General features: G+C 40.2%; 1 protein-coding gene across 1 annotated transcript; it reads left to right on the top strand.

Moving 5' to 3' along the window:
- Positions 1–263: 263 nt before the first annotated feature.
- On the top strand, positions 264–4,807 carry exosc9 (exosome component 9). The gene is made up of 12 exons (XM_083977074.1): positions 264–423; positions 667–761; positions 913–1,032; positions 1,172–1,274; positions 1,366–1,503; positions 1,770–1,852; positions 3,353–3,485; positions 3,641–3,729; positions 3,840–3,986; positions 4,112–4,275; positions 4,417–4,495; positions 4,574–4,807. Exons 1-12 carry the CDS (start codon positions 358–360, stop codon positions 4,635–4,637), a joined length of 1,281 nt encoding a protein of 426 aa, XP_083833200.1. The 5' UTR covers positions 264–357; the 3' UTR covers positions 4,638–4,807.
- Positions 4,808–17,001: the final 12,194 nt, after the last annotated feature.

Genomic DNA, 17,001 nt, shown 5'->3' with positions numbered 1-17,001 from the left:
ACGAATTTACAGTAAGCATTTAAATGCATCAGAAACTCACTCCGCACCGGGATTTCAAAGTAAAAGCTTGTCAACAGTGAATTGTAAGAAAATGGCCCGAAAACGTAATACCAACGTAGATATGGTTCACAGTTGATGATAGCAAACAGGGTATCGTAGCAGTGACCACATAATAAATATAGGCGAGCCCCGTGAGACAAAAAAGCCCCCCTTTCACTTTTATTATGGCATAACTCAAGCACTTCCGGGGTAGAGTTCAGAAAATATAGATGGCGGCCGCGTGTTTCTAGGAGCTGTGGCATTACATTAGTCAATCAGATTATTATAATTTACCCACAGCCACACAAAAAACACAGAATGAAGGACACACCTTTGTCAAACTGTGAGCGGGATTTTTTACTTAAAGCCATCGAGGAGAAAAAGGTGAGCTGCTTTCCTAACATTTCCTACGGTCCTGCTTTGGTCTGATGACACCACTGATGCTTGAATCTGAAACACGCAGTTTATCAAAGTTACTAAACAGTGTTTAGAGACTTGGGGTGATTGATTCCTGCTGTCGGTGAAGGGCTGTCCATGCCCAGCCAAGTGTCCCAGTGTAGCACCACAAAAAGTGCAGTCTGATGATGTTTTTCCCTGTTCCACTCACCTGTCCTGTGCTCCCTGCAGCGCCTGGATGGACGGCAGACATATGACTATAGGAAGATAAAGATCACGTTTGGTGCTGACTATGGATGCTGCTTTGTGGATCTGGGGAAAACCAGGTGAAGTCTTTGCATTTACATTCAGCTTTCTCTTCAAAGGGGATATTCTGTGTGGTTCAAGATGAGCATTTCCATTTAATAAAGAAACAGTCTGTCTCTAGTGAATTTAACACTTTGTGACAGTGGATAATAAACAGGCTGCTGTGTGCAGGGTGATGGCTCAGGTGTCCTGCGAGCTGGTGGCTCCTAAAGACAATCGGCCAAATGAGGGAATCATGTTCTTCAACATCGAGCTGTCACCCATGGCTTCGCCCGCATTCGAACAGGGCAGGTGAGGAGAAATTAAATGGGTCATGTTTGTTTGTATTTTAATTTACTGCGTTGATGGAGCTTGTGCTGAGACTGTTAAATGTAATGGAGCTGCCAGTGCAGGAAGTTTAAATCATCTGTGGCCTTGTCTTTCTCTCCAGACAGTCTGAGTTGTCAGTGAAGCTAAACAGACAGCTGGAGAGGTGCTTGAGGAACTCCAAGTGCATCGATACAGAGTCTCTGTGTGTGGTGTCGGGAGAGAAGGTAAAACACACACACACACTGGAAGAGATAAGAGATTAGAAACTGTATCCATTGTGATGAAGAATGTGCTCCTCTGTGTGTCTGAGATCAGGTGTGGCAGATCAGAGTGGACGTTCACATGTTGAATCATGACGGGAACCTGATGGACGCTGCCAGCATCGCAGCCATCACTGCTCTGAGCCACTTCAGACGCCCTGATGTCGGTATCCAGGGAGACGAAGTCACAGTGGTGAGTCGGCATCCGCCGCAGCAGGTGGTGTCTGCGCTTCATTTTATCTACTGATGGTGCAAACACCAAACTGCTTCATTGTATGACTGAACAGATATTGATATTGGTACTTAGAGGAACTTGCTGTTTACATGAATGCAACTTGTTTCCTTGTGTTTTTATACAAAAATGAAACAGACCAGTTTTCTTTGGCAGGGGTAATGCCAAAAGTGTTTTTTCTACCTTATGCTGGTTGTAATATTGTATGTATTTCCGTCCTTCATCAGTACAGTCCAGAGGAGAGAGACCCTATCCCTCTGAGTATCTACCACATGCCTATCAGTGTCAGCTTCTCCTTCTTCCAGCAAGGGTAAGAGAACAGAAAACAGTCACTGTCTGTGAAGATGCATAATGTTAAGATTTCTGTTCTTCGGATCATTTTAATTCCAATGACACTACAATGGGCAACCAGCTGATCATTGAAAATAAATATTCAATCTCTGACTGTCCAGCTACTCTATGTGAGATGAGAAGATCTGGCTGTAAATAAGAGTCACCCTCCGTTGTCATCATGTTCTAAAAACCATCAGTGCAGAGTGCATTGTGAATGTCTCTGATTTTAGATTTGACCTCTCTTACAGACTTATTAGTGTGGGTTGTTGGAGCATATATACATGCAGGCTCACCCAACTGCATTTTTGAAAAGGAAAATTAGTTAAACTATGTCATTGGCAATAATTAAATAATATTGTAAAATATGCCTTATTTTAACATCAGTTAAGGACAAAGGCAGTAGATGGATCCACAACAAATATGATAAAGTATTAATTAGGAGACTAAAAATGAAGTTGAGTAGAGTTTGCTCCGTTCACATGGAGTCCGGTAAAGGGCAGACGGCATGCTGGACTCTATGTTAGTACGAGAGGACGACGGTAAAACTTGGGGGAGGCAGGCAAAAATGCCGTCCCAAGTTCAAATATTTTAACTTTTGCCGTCTGCCGCGACAGTAAACTCAACCGAACGTGACGTGTGAGTACAAGTATGTTGATGTTGCCATAGCAACATGGTGGTCTTGCAGTTGTGCTGTGCCGTCCGACAGTTTGTTTGTTTTTACCGTTCCGTCCATGTTTACCGGACTCCATGTGAACGCAGCAAGTGTCTCAGACAAGACAGAACCTTACGTGACACTTAGATTTGATTGACAAATGTAGCATCATGTGTTTGTGTTGGATTAACTAGAATGATATAGCTATCATATTATATATGTAAAAGTTCATACAGTCATTGTCTGAAAATAGAAAGCATGCATACAGAAACTAAGAAAATGCAAACACAGCTTATTGTTCTATTATAAGATTTAAAGGGATAGTTCAACATTTTGGCAAATTGGCCCATTGCCATAATCCCTATAGCTTTAGGAGTAGGTTCGTTACCTCAAGGTCACAACTTGTCCACCAGAGCGTTTTGGAGTTGTTGGATTGTGTATTTGATGAGTTTGATGAGGGAAACCAAGAAATCCCATTAGCCTCCGTAGCGTAGGTCTGAGCAGCTCGCGGCTCTGCTCCGCCGTTCTAAAAATATCTTGCACCGGCAATTAAAGGTAATGAACCTACTCCTAAAACTATAGGGATTATGGCAATGGGACAATTTGCCAGAATGTTAAACTATCCCTTTAAATATACAATCCACTATCCACCTTTATTATAGTATGCCCTTTATTTTTTTTCTGGGTCACTACTAATACCCTCTACCCGTCTTGTTTTATTTGGTTATCTTCATTGTAGGTACATGTGCAAAGTTTGTCCTGTTTATTACCAGATCCTATCTCAGTATCGTGCACTTTTTTTCTCCACTCTGTTTGATTCTGCAGGACTTACCTGCTGGTGGACCCCTGTGAGCGGGAGGAGCGGGTGATGGACGGCCTGCTGATGATCGCCATGAACAAACACAGAGAAATCTGCTCCATCCAATCCAGTGGGGGCATCATGCTGCTTAAGGACCAGGTGAAAGACACGCTCTACAATACACTTCCTGTCCAATATAACTGTTTATATATATAATATATAATATATATATATGTATGTATATATTATATATATATATATATATATATATATATGTGTGTGTTCATATTTAATGCTTGTTTTTGGTATTAAAGGTTATGAGATGCAGTAAAATTGCCAGTGTTAAAGTGTCTGAAATCACAGAACTGATCAGCAAAGCCCTGGACAATGACAAGAAGGCCAGGTGAGCAGTAGTATCACCTTGTCATACTAAAATACTAAACTTTAGATATGTAAAAATATATATATATATATATATATTATATAAGAACGCTGTATTTCTAAATACTCCAGGAAGGCAGGTGAAAGGTGTGGTTTTGCAGAGTCTATTCCTCAGGAGCGAATCACAGCTCTGAAAATGGATGAAACTCCAGTGGAGATGATGGATGTTACAGAGAAAGCCAATGACATCGTCCAGAAAGCTGAAGCCCCGCCTCAGACGTATCCTAAACTGTGCACGACTCACAACAGCATCAAAAATGTGTGCTTGTCCCTTTCTTCCCCTTTTTTTTTCTTGATGCTCAGTTCTACTTTATCCAATGTGGCTGCTTAACTGTACATATCAGGGTACCATCCCCAGTGGTGCCCGTCCCAGGTGTGGGGCAGGTGGGGCAGGGGCTGCAGAACACATGGGGCATGGAGGAGGATGACGAAGAGGAAGAGGAAATCGACAGCAGTGGTGAAGAACAGGAGGAAATGGTGACAGAGAGAAAAGAAGAGAGCAGAGGAGGTAAATATTTTAAAATCTTAATTTCATATTAAAACTTCATCGGTACTAGAACATCAACACAGCCAAAAAGTGAGAAAGTAAAATTTTGTTTGGTAAAATATACGGTAAGTACTCTGATAACAATCTTTTTTTGCTTTATAGGAGAGGTGGTTGAAATATCCGACAGTGAAGAAGAGGAAGTGGTCATACTTAATCCAGAGACACCAGACAAAGCTCCTATGTAAGTGAACCTGTCATTGTTCCTTATGTATTATTTGTTGTTATTTTTAAAATTAACATCTCTTTTCATTTCCTCTAGAAATACAGGGTCCAGTTCACACCAGAAGGGGGCAGCATCAACAAAGAAAAGACAGAAAAAATGAAAGAGGGAGTCAGAAGGACTGTCTCACAATTCGCTTACAAATGTATAGAAAATGTTTTGCAATAAAATGTTTTTGTTTTCTTTTTTACCAGTCAAAGAATGTACAATGTTACATTTTTGAAAGGTATGATTAAATAAAATAATGCTCAACTACTGTTTCTACATTGTGAATGTGATTTTTGGTGCTGCTTGTAAAGAAAAACAGAAAAAGAAAAGGATAAAAATAATAAAATATTTTTCCTCAATGTGTTTACAATGAGGGAAAGCATTACTTGCTGATAGAATATCTATAATTTGTTCTTATCTCCTATAACATGTGGTATGCGAATGTATGATTATTGTACCATACCATATTCTATTCACACGGAGTGTAATGCAGTATTTCGCTGTTATTCTGTGAAACGCACGAGTTACAGATGAAGTATTAGTAAAACTATGTCATAGATGAAAAACATAGGTTCCACCGAGATTTGAACTCGGATCGCTGGATTCAGAGTCCAGAGTGCTAACCATTACACCATGGAACCGTACTGATCGTCCGTGGATACTATATCACCATATATATTCAATGAAAAAATAGCTTCCCGATTTATTTTTCCACGTGTTATTTATGGTCTTTCCACGTGTTTTATTTATGATAGAAGTTTCTTGTTTAGAGTATCATTATACAATATATTCTTGTTGTGTCTCCTCTACTGTTGTCTATCCTTTGTAAAGGTGACAAGGTTGAATACTGTAACCGTGTATAACCGCGTCCCTTGGGACGATTAAAATTAGTGGTTTACGCCGAAAATATAAAAACTCTGTGGCCCGTACGGGGATCGAACCCGCGACCTTGGCGTTATTAGCACCACGCTCTAACCAACTGAGCTAACCGGCCATGCGCCCCCTACGCTCAAAACCTGAAATTGAACTGAAACGGGACTGTGTACTGCCCTTATCTTTTTACAGTCTATGGTACTGCCTGTGCCTACCCATCATAATGTAAGACTGTGAACATTACAGTGTAGGAAATAAATCAGACCTAACCACCATGAAGGGGAGAAGGGGAGAAGGGGTGGACAGCATTTTTGCTTTAGTGTAGCCCAAACAGGTTAGCCTGGACATTCAGTCTTACTGTAAGTGACTGACATGAAAATTAATCATGTCTGTTTACTCAAGGTACCAGTCAGTCTCTGCCAAAAGCTTTCGCAAATGTAAACACTTAATAGATCAAACACAGGCCTGACCAAACAATGATTGATTTGTTAGGGCGAACCAAATACTGTATATATATATTTTTTTTCATGTTCATTAAAGGGATAATTCAATATTTTGGCAAATTGGCCTATTGCCCTAATCCCTATAGTCTTGGGGGTAAGTTCATTATCTTTAATTGTCGGTGCAAGCTGTTTTTAGATCGGTGGGGCAGAGACGCGAGCTGCTCAGCTAACGCAACGGAGGCGCACGGTACTTTCGCCTTTCGTCATCAAACTCATCAAATACACAATCCAACAACTCCAAAACACTCTTGTGGACAAGCTGTGACCTGCACATTCACCACACTATGAGATAATGTAACATTTCAAGACAGAATTGTTTTCGAGGCAAATGCATAGCCAGAACTACCTCCAGATATGGCTGCTGGGTGGAGATTTTACAAAAATGCCAACTATTTGCTTCATGTGTCGTAATGTTACATAAGTCTACGTTATTATTTCATTGTGTGGTGTTGAACACAGAGTTTGAAGATGAGTGTGGTCTGATCCATGACTGATGTGAGCCAAAATGTCAACAAGTTGATGGCTGCTGAGACAGCAGTGATCTCACTGCAAGATGTTCTGCTGTTTTTTGTTTCATCCATCAAGTCTGTATGGCAACTGACATCCTACATGTATGCATGTATGCTTGAAATCTTATATTATATTCAAAGGGATCTGTAGTTCTACTTTGATTGAATCTAATAAATAACCAGCATCCCCACATAACTAGATGGCAGTGACATGCATGCATCAGCTGTTCTGCATGTTACATTCTCCTGTATCCACTTTGTAAAAGACAGGAACAGCATCATAAAATACAATGGCATGATGCATTTACAGACAGCAGCTGCAGCCAGGTACACAGCCATTATGATTTCAGGTCGTTCCTTTCATAGCTCCATCGGACGATCCATCCCATTCTCGTTAATGTCAGTAGTACAAACGTTCACTTGGACTCAAAGGTCGAGGCCAAGATGACCTAACTAAACACAGGTTTGACAAATTCATAATATTACATACTTACCTAACTGCAAATATCTGATAGAATAAAATTATGATGTGACTTTATATCCAAATGGTCACTGTCACTGTGACATTGAAACATCTCCTCTGTCAGGCTTTTCTCTGTAGCTCTTTTGAGAACAGGTTGTTCAGCCTATCAGAAAAAATCCTGAGAGCCTCCTCTTCAGATTGTAGCCTCCTACTGTGGCTGTTAAAGCTCACCAGCAGCTACAGGGTCAAAGCTACAGAGACAAAGCCATCAAGCATCTTATCCAACTTTTGGCTCTCTGTTGCCAGACAATGAATATCATCCCTTAACTGTGAATAAGCAAGGTCACACAGCTATATTATTACTGTACAGTAATGGCCTGTTTACAGCTTAACTGACAAAACAATGTCACAGAAAACTCAAAACAGTAAGATAAGAGTCAATCAAGAAGAGAGTAGTGTAGTATATGTGGCACTGTCAGTGTCAGCACATTTTTCATGGTAACCCTGCAAAGGCCAAACCCAGGAATAAATGTTATGAGTATCTGAGATGTAGCTGTGTAACTTGTGCTCATCAGAATATTCAACAAAGGGAATATTGTGTAACCTTTTCAACAAGTAATAACTTCTGTCTTGAAAGCCAAAAAATAATATAGTCTGTTGCCTAGACCTGTTTTTGTTGAGGTACCATTACTAGAAATAACATCATTGCCTCAGGTGATTCTTCCTTCATTTTCCAGGATCAAACAAGCCGGGGTTAGTCAGTTAAAATGACAATTGGAGAGTGCCAAGTGAAGTGAAGTGAAGTGAAGTGAAGTGAAGCGAAGTGAAGTGAAGTGAAGTGAAGTAAAAAAAAAAAAGTAAAGTAAAGTAAAGTACAGCAAAAATGTTACATATGCAGAAATGTGATTTTGAAATACAGTACAAAAAACAAAATGGACAGGTTTCTATGGAGCAGGTCAGATGTCGAGCCATGCCACATTTCGCTTTAGCGGAGAACACTGGGAACATTTCCAGCTCACTGTCGTATGCAGCTCTTGACATGTTTGGCAAGGGTAGATTTTATTTGCACATTTTACAAGTTGAAGTAGTTCAGGTGCGCTCCTTTTAAGGGTATAGGTAATGACAGATTTATGATGTAATACAGTGATGTGTGTGAGGCAAAAAGAGTGACAGATGGCTTTTCAAACTTTCAAAACAACTCACAGCACAGCTATTGGTGATGGAACCAAGGCTCGTCACAGATGTTGCATCATTACAACATGTTTAAACCAGTGGTTTCTTTAAATTACTACCGTACTATTTCAAAATGTATATTGACGGAAGAGGAGTGCCATTGTGTGTTTTTTTTACAGTGTTGAGTGGTCCATTGTCTTAATAATAACCTATAGGACTCCTATTTGCTCACTGATAGAGCAAGAATGCAAACAGAAAAACCTCTTGAGCAACTCCTATCTAGACGTCACCTGTCAGGTAGGTGTATAAACTGTGGTTGTCACAGAAGTGAAGTTTTACGAGGTCTGACACAGACCCTCATACCGATGCACATCCACAAACCACCCAAATTAAGCCTGCCATGCAGGGGCTGCGTGACCGGCCGGTGTCATGTGTCATCATCTGTGTGTGTTCTTATTTGTAATGAGTCAGCGCGATGGCTTGTGGACATGTTCAGAGTTGCTTTAATGGTTCAGAACGTGCTGTGATGCCCGAGTGCACACCATTGAGGCGTCCGCATGCTCAGCCACTCTGCTTTAGCTTCATATTTACTGGCTGCCCTATCAAACATACTTTGAGGGTGCCAGCTTTGGCAAAGCTGTCCCCTCTTAACAGATACACATGATTAAATGTTATGTAATGCTGCCTAATTCGTGCTCATAAATTGCTGTGTGACTGTGTAATCCTGCTTCTAAATCCCCTCTCCTTTTCAAGAGTTCAGCTCCACATCAAAGAGCTGCTGGGTTCTCTTTTTGTCTTTTTCCCCTGGTTGGCTGATAAGGAGCAGCAAGTACAGCTGTATTTTCTTCACAGGGACACACAAGGCGCTCACAAACGTGCGCACTCACACAGTAGCTCAGACAGTGGAAAAGTACTGGACAAAGCACAGGCTGTGACTGCACACCAACCCACCTTCACTGGCATCAACAGTCCCACACACAAAGCCACAGTTGCATACTCAGTGTATTAAATGACACACAGGGATACTGTGTGGGATCAAACTCATTATTTGACCGCTCACTGAATAATAAGTGCTGCTGTTACGGCCATAATAACCACTACAGTGCACAATATATGAGTCTGCAATGTTAATAATGTGTAGCCTATTTTTACTGAAGTCAGTGAATAAATAAGGAAGAAGGAATACTTTATTTTGTAATATCTGCATCGTCTGCATTCAGACACTCTGACACTATGAAAATAGTTATTATTACTAGGTATTAGGTATCATTAGATGTTATTTTTATGCCCAACCACCCACTGTCATCCTGTAAATCTTGTGCCTCTATCTGCAGAGCAAAATAAAGTTACATAATGCTGCTGTTAAGCCTGTTCCTCCTGTTGGCTTACTTTTAATTTATTGTTTGTTCTTTGCAGAGCTGTCAGACAAGGTGTGCAGGCCAACCTGTTGCCATGGGAAAAAACATGGATTATCAGTGAAAAAGGGACATGATATTCAATATTTACATCTGTGTGGGCTAATTGTTTCTTTTTACCTTTTAAGGCACTGATTTAGATTTTGATCAAGTCAAAATGAGAAGGTGCTGCTACAGGACTGGTTGGTGAAGTCAGATTTTTCTCCCTCCCTTCCATACAGACAGTTAAGTAACATATGCACGCCTCAACCTGCAGAATTCGGTCGCTCTGGTACGATAATATGCAAATATGATGATATTATTGACACAAATTGAGACTGGGATGAATGAGAAAAGACATCATAAAACAAATCTGTTTTAACATTGCAACACAACAGTTAGCCTACTTTTATTCTGTCAAAGCTGTCATTAAAAACAATAAATTATAGGTATCATTCAACATGTATACTTGTTTTGTATAAGCAAGACAAATATAAAAAAGACAATTATACTTGTGAGAAATTTGCAGGAAATTAACTTAAGCTTACATAACCAACCACTTGAATTTTATTCCCAGGACCTAAGTGATTCATGTTGACTGTGAAGTGACTCATGGCACTGATACAGATCATCGAATGACACAGATTGTCTGTGAATGACTATCACAACACTTCAAGAAAGAAGCAGTCCAGATAATTGTGAGTAATAAGCGGGTCCGGTTTGGCGAGGTTTCAAAGAGGATTTTGGCATTGATGTGTATCTCTCCTTTCTGGGAAGAAGTCCTGACTGTGGCCTGAAGGCTGGGATGTCAGTTCTCAAATGACCAGCGTGGCTGACATGTCAGACCAGCTGCTGAGGACCGGTTAACAAGCACCTAGAGACATCACCAGGACCGGATTCTTTAGAAATGAGAGAAACAGGTTTCAGATAAGAGGACTAGAAATGAGAGAGAGAGGCGTCATACCAGAAAAATGAGTGAAGAGAAGAGTGGAGTGGCCAGTAGTTCTTCTCATAGTTAGTCGGCTCAGTAAGGAGGATGTTCTACTGACAGAGAAATAGAAATAGCTGTGTAATTAAGTGCTGACGGATGTTATTCAAACATGCAATATTTATACACATCAAGTTAGCTAAATGCCTTTCAGATAACCTGACACTGAGCATTAACACAGCTTCACAGCACTAATGCTTTATATCTGTCAAATTAATACCAAACAGTCCAGTCCCATCCTTGTTTTACTCTTTGTTTTTCATTCTGTTGTTCAAACTCTAGCCTTGACCATATGAAAAAGAATTTTTAAATGCACTGTGACATTTGTTTTTCGAGGAAACCATCTGCAGAATATACCAATTAGCTGGGGAACAGCTATAATTAAAAGCAACAGTATCCTTTGGTTTGAAAGATGAGTTCCTCCTCGTAGTTAGAGGACTTTGTTGACTGCATCCACCTGTTATAAATAGTGTGTGTTGGGGGGAGTAAGAGCGTGAACCCTTTTCTCAACTGACCTGGCAGCTGTGCGTTTTGTTTTAACCAGTGGGTCACATCTTATTATTTTGTTTAAATAATGAATGCAGTGGTTTTGTCTCTTTTTCAAATATAGTGAGGTGATTTATTGCTCTGAACTTACAATAAAAAGAGCTGCCTGGATTGTTTTATTCCTCTCTTTCTTTCCTCTGCTGAAAGAACCCACAGCGTTTATTTCATTTGTCTCAACAAAAATCATGATCCTGTGGTTCTACAGTGAACAACTGTTTGTTGGATGAGTGTCAGGTCCTGACCAAGCGGAGGGGGGCTGGTGCACAGTGTATGGAGTCAACAGTAACACAAACAAAGCAAGCACCTTACAGCTTATCAAACAGTTACCTTCAACTTTCCAGTCCTTAACAAAGTCCAGCAGGCGTTGCCATGTCCAAGCTACTCAGCATAGTTGGTCGTTTTTCCCCAAGCTCAAATGTCAGCTAAGTGGTACTGTTGGACCAGAGATGAAAAAATGAAACTTGGTCACATGAGAGCATCTGCAGTTAAGTAGTCTGTATTAATAGTTCTGTTTGTGGAGCTCTTTGTATCACGGTGGGCCAGACTGAGTTGTCTTGTTTTCTCAGTACCTGCAGTTTACTGTAATATCCAGCTGTACTTCATATTCTACTATACAGACTTTATTTACTGAATTTAACAGAGATCACAACCACCACCAGAGGCCACTAGTTATGAATGGATCAGCGTGTCCAGTTTGGGAACTGACCATTAACCTGTGTTTTATCTGAAAAAAGCACAAACGAACATGAATGTGTGGTGTAAAAGCACCAGGCCGTCATTACGTCATGATTCCAGTGAGAGACAGTGGATTTGTCAGACTTGGTTTGTGTTGCAATTTAATCCTATCCAGGTCTATGCGGCTTCTGTTCCCCAACAAAAAAACGTTGTTCAACTCTTTGTGTGCATGTGTTTTTAACATTTCATAATTTTCCTGTCAATTCAACAACCTCCAAGTCTCCATTCCTCTTTTGCTTCAAAACAAGTGAAGATTACATAACGCTCTCCCCCAGCCTCCTCCACTGTTATTGCAGAGGTTCCTTTTAAACCCTGCAGGTTTAACTACATGCTTTTACTTGCCCTGACAAAAGAATAACGTATCTGCCGATCAGCAAACAGGTGTAATCTATCTCATGTGTAAAGCATGTGACATGTTCACTGAAACTAGTTACAACATCTAAATCAAAGAGCAAGACATTTGAAACCAGTTTTCCTCAAATTGCACTGATCCGGAGTTTAATGGTCCGCAACAATCTGTCTGTATTTTGAAGAAAACATTTTGAGCCTGAAATGATTTATTGCATGGGCGTAGGTTTTACGTAAGGACGGTGAGAACACACCAACATGTCATATTCCTCAGCAATGTCTGAGCTTTTTTTTAATCATCCAGAGTGTAGTAGGCCTACACAAAAAAACAACTAGCCTACAAGTCTGGTAAAACGTCACGACTCGACATTTCTTTATTTTTGCGTCCATTAGTCCGACCTCCCACTTCTCCGACTTAAGTAGCCCTAACCCTTAACCTTACCCTAAACCTAACCTTAACACTATAGAATGGGTAGTCGGATAAATGAGCCGTCGGACTTTTGGGCAGTCGGACTGACGTATGCTCCCCACTCAGCTCAGAGTAAAACACACGTGCTTGCTAACCGAACAACAGATAAAACAGTCACACTAGACTGGTCCATAACATTTTTTTAAACTAAAACACACTTGCTAACCAAGGGCACAACTCAATTCAGAGTAAACCTTCTTCGATAAAATGGTCAGTAAAAATTAAAGGGATAGTTCACCCTAGAATGATATTTCGCTCATTATCTACTCACCCTCATGTTGACTAAGGGCTGGAAGAATTTTCAGAGTCCACCGTCCCTTCTCTGAGTTACAGGGGGTCTTGGCGTAGCAGTGCATTTCAATGCAACGGTTGCAAAGGGACACCAGAGCTCTTCGTAAAAAAACACACACAAAAAAACATCCAAATACCTCCATGATGCTCGTATGTAATGTCCGTCTTGTGCTGAAGCCCCAAATTGCGTAATTGTCCCGAAAAAAATTAAATAAGTCTATATTTTAAGCTTGTTTGTAGCGGAAGCTTCTCGAAGCTCCTCTTCCTGGTCCGTCCAAATCTCGCGTGATTCGCAGTAACCGCACTGACGCCGGCGCAAATCACGCGAGATTTGGACGGACCAGGAAGAGGAGCTTCGAGAAGCTTCCGCTACAAACAAGCTTAAAATATAGACTTATTTAATTTTTTTTGGGACAATTACGCAATTTGGGGCTTCAGCACAAGACGGACATTACATACGAGCATCATGGAGGTATTTGGATGTTTTTTTGTGTGTGTTTTTTTACGAAGAGCTCTGGTGTCCCTTTGCAACCGTTGCATTGAAATGTACTGCTACGCCAAGACCCCCTGTAACTCAGAGAAGGGACGGTGGACTCTGAAAATTCTTCCAGCCCTTAGTCAACATGAGGGTGAGTAGATAATGAGCGAAATATCATTTTAGGGTGAACTATCCCTTTAAGCTCAGTAAAAACACACACGTGGTAAATTAAGCTAACAAGAGTGAGTGCTGAAGCTAACGTTAGCATCGACATTGGCAGTGTGTGAGACCCACAAACTCGCCAGCTGCAATGTTACTCACAAGCATTACCTTTCAAATAAGCCAACAAAAATTCTGCTGACATATCTTAAATAAAGTCTGCTGACTTACCTGGCTTACCGCCGTCCACCACTGCCGTTCACCTCGACCTTCCAATGCTGGGATAGAAAATGGCGGCAGAAACGAAACCTAAGAAACATTAGTGGGCTTGTTCTTGATATTACTCCCATAGGATTTACTCTATTTCTTTCCTCCTACTCTAGTGGCCACTGGAAATAATTACAATCCAAAATAGATTTTAAAAAATTACTCTTTTAGAGTAAAATAATGGTAACTCTGAAAAAAGTAGCCTACTCTCTCATTTGTCCTGTGTAGTTAGTGAACTAACCAGCCAGCAGCCAATTATTTCAAATGAATCTAACATTAGATTGTTCATGTTGACATTTCACTAGATTAGCTGCGTTTGACTGCAGAACCTGCTTTTGAATGTGAAATCAAGTTTAGGCTACCACTGCAACTGTTAGACCTAAGTTGTTAATGTTGAATGAAAAAATGCAAATGTCCTGTTTGTTCTTCTCTTTTCAGTTTGTAATTTACTGACGGCATTGATCTGTTGTGTTTTTTTTATTTAGGCCTATTTATTTCAATGTAAATTCAGATATAGGCAAATTCTTAGATGCTAATGTGGTTTCAGCATTATCATCAGTTGCCTTTGTTTTGGATGGTGGTGGTGATGGCGGGTTGTTTTATCTCTACCAATGTTAGGACCAAACCCATGCTTATTTTGTATTCTACAGCTATATTAATGTATGTTTTTCTATCATGTAATGTTGTCTCTATTAGGCTATGTAATTTATACTATGGAGAACGCTGTAAAAAAAAAAAAAAAAAAAAAAATTGTTTTGCATTGATAACATTTCTCCAAATATTTATAAGATTGGTGAAAATGACTGTGAAAAATTTTTTGGATGTGGAAGTCACACACTTGATGTAAAATGGTTGATTGCTCACCTGGGCGGGGTCACCTTAAAGAGCAGTTTTCTGTCTGTATTGTAACACAGCAGTTTGAAAAAGAGCGTTTTGCTCGAAACGTCACAATGCTATTAAATCCTTGTTGAAAGGGAGCTTCTATGGTGTGCGGATTTTCTTCATTTTTCTAGTATTCCCTCCTTTGATCCAGCACCCATCCCAACCGGACCTATCTGATGTGCATGTTTTTTCACAGTTCTTCTAGAACGGTTTGGAGCAAGCTGCTGGTTAGCTTAGCTTAGCACAAAGACTGAAAACAGAGTCATATCAGTCTCATCATCTCTGACTCAGCAACTGGAACTGGAACTTGCTCCTTACATGCTGGAGATGGTGCCGTCACAGATCTGCTGCTGACTGCAGCTGCACGAGTAAACAAAAGCACCAGCTGCAAAACCCATGTATCAAAGTTATTTCACTCGTGGTCGAAGAAGTCACCACAGATGAAACGCTGTCCCTTCACACTGAGGATTTCATACCCGTCTCTATGAACTGCTTAGGTGTTTATATTTATACAGTTACTGTTAAAGCAAAACTCTAATCCCAAAATAGAAGTAAAATAAAACATGGGCCTTAATGGAGCTGCTTCGCCACTGAGGTTTGCAGTTTAAAAAAAAAGCAACCGCTCAACCCTCACGTGCTGTCCCACTCGCTGCAGAGCTGATGGTATTTTTACTGTGTTGGCTTTAAAGTCTACAGCCATGTGAGCAGCTCTGTGAGGCTATAATTATCTGAAAAAGGCCTTTACTGACTGAAGTCACAAAAACTGCCTCCAACCGAACACCTCAAAGACTAACGAATAGTTCGAGATTTCCGCAGGTCCAAGCCCCCTCTCCAGCCTGTGAATACTTGTGGGTTGGTGTCAAACTATAAATATCTAGGTGTAGGCTACACCTGAATAATAAGTTGGACTAGTCCCTAAACACAGACACACTCTACAAAAAGGGGCAGAGCCTCCTCTCTTTTTTTAAGGAAGCCGATCTTTTGACATCTGCAGTAAGAAAAAAATAAAGTAAAGGGGAGTACCAAAATTGATAAACAGTGACAGAGTTCTTAAATACGTCATTTACAACTGAGCATACAAAGGGTGCCAGAGGTCGTGGAACAAATGACCCTGATTATATTCTTCCAATGTTATTTTTTCCAGGGGAAGAAATTGAGCTATAAAACCCAGGATCATATGTTGGTGGTGATTGGTTTTTCCATAAATGGAGTAAACATTTCTTAGCAAAAAAAAAAAAGATAATGATCAGTAATCTGCATTCCTTTGAATCTATCATTTAGGTGGGAGGGGATAACTCAAATTCAAGCTTCAGAACAGATTTTGTGAATGCGTGAATCATATTCCAGAAATTTGTCGCAGTGCCAGAACGTGCATGAATGTTCCCTCTTTGATTTTACATCTTGAGCAATTTGGTGAGCTTTCTTTCAAAATTTTGTGCATTTTTAGGGGTCAGGTAAAATTTATGGATGAATTTATAATTTGCTTCTTTGATTTTATTGCTGGTAAATGGGAAGTGTTATCGTTTGCAGATGCTCTGGCAAACATTTTCATCCAGTGTTATTGCTGTGCCAGTCTCCCAATTTTTTAGTAAGGTAGGGAAGCTTGAATGGCATCCTTTAATTAAGATAGGCTATCATATAGATCTCAGATTTTTGCCTTTGATTGTAACTGAGTTTGTGAGTATATCTTCCAATTTAGACACTTCAAAGTTGAGCTATTTTTCATTAGTGAGTGCGCGTAAAACACTCAAAGTTATTTTTATTCCTATTCCTAATTTGGCACAGTGGCACTTTGAACGCTAACAGCGGCATGTTAACAGTAACAATGGTAACATGTTGACACTTGTCAGGTAGGCTACTGATTACCATGTTCTCCATCTTAGTTTATCCTGTTTTGTTTCACACCATTTTGACTCAGTCCCTGCTTGAATATTAAAAGCAAATGGTAAGCCACACAATCAGATTTATGATAATAGCATTAACACGTCTGCCTCTGGCAGCAGCTCTGCCACATAAATAAAACGGATTATCCCTTAAACTTAGAATGTGTGTTGTAAATTGTATATCTTAGGATAAGATAAAGTAAAACATCCCACTATTCACAGCCTGGAGCTCATTTTTTACCTCTTGAGTCACTGTTCAGCCATTGCATCCACTGTATCATAGCACTTTGCTCACCATTACTAAACAGAAACATTCTCTAAATGTTTCAAAAACCTGATGTATCTTCACTAAGCTGGAAAGGAAAAAATCTTGTTCAAGTTCATGATTGACTGACAAGACTCACTTTTGGTTTCAGCTTTTATTCTGAGAGAGCATCACCCCATGGGGATTGACATTAATCGATTACAAAGTAGGACCTTACCAACTGGCAAGAAAGAACAGCCTTCATGAAAGTTCA

Source organism: Trachurus trachurus (genome assembly GCF_905171665.1).
Source record: "Trachurus trachurus genome assembly, chromosome: 1".
Classification (NCBI taxonomy): domain Eukaryota; kingdom Metazoa; phylum Chordata; class Actinopteri; order Carangiformes; family Carangidae; genus Trachurus; species Trachurus trachurus.
Note: the sequence above shows the minus strand (reverse complement) of the source record. Positions and strands in the feature narration are given on the sequence as shown.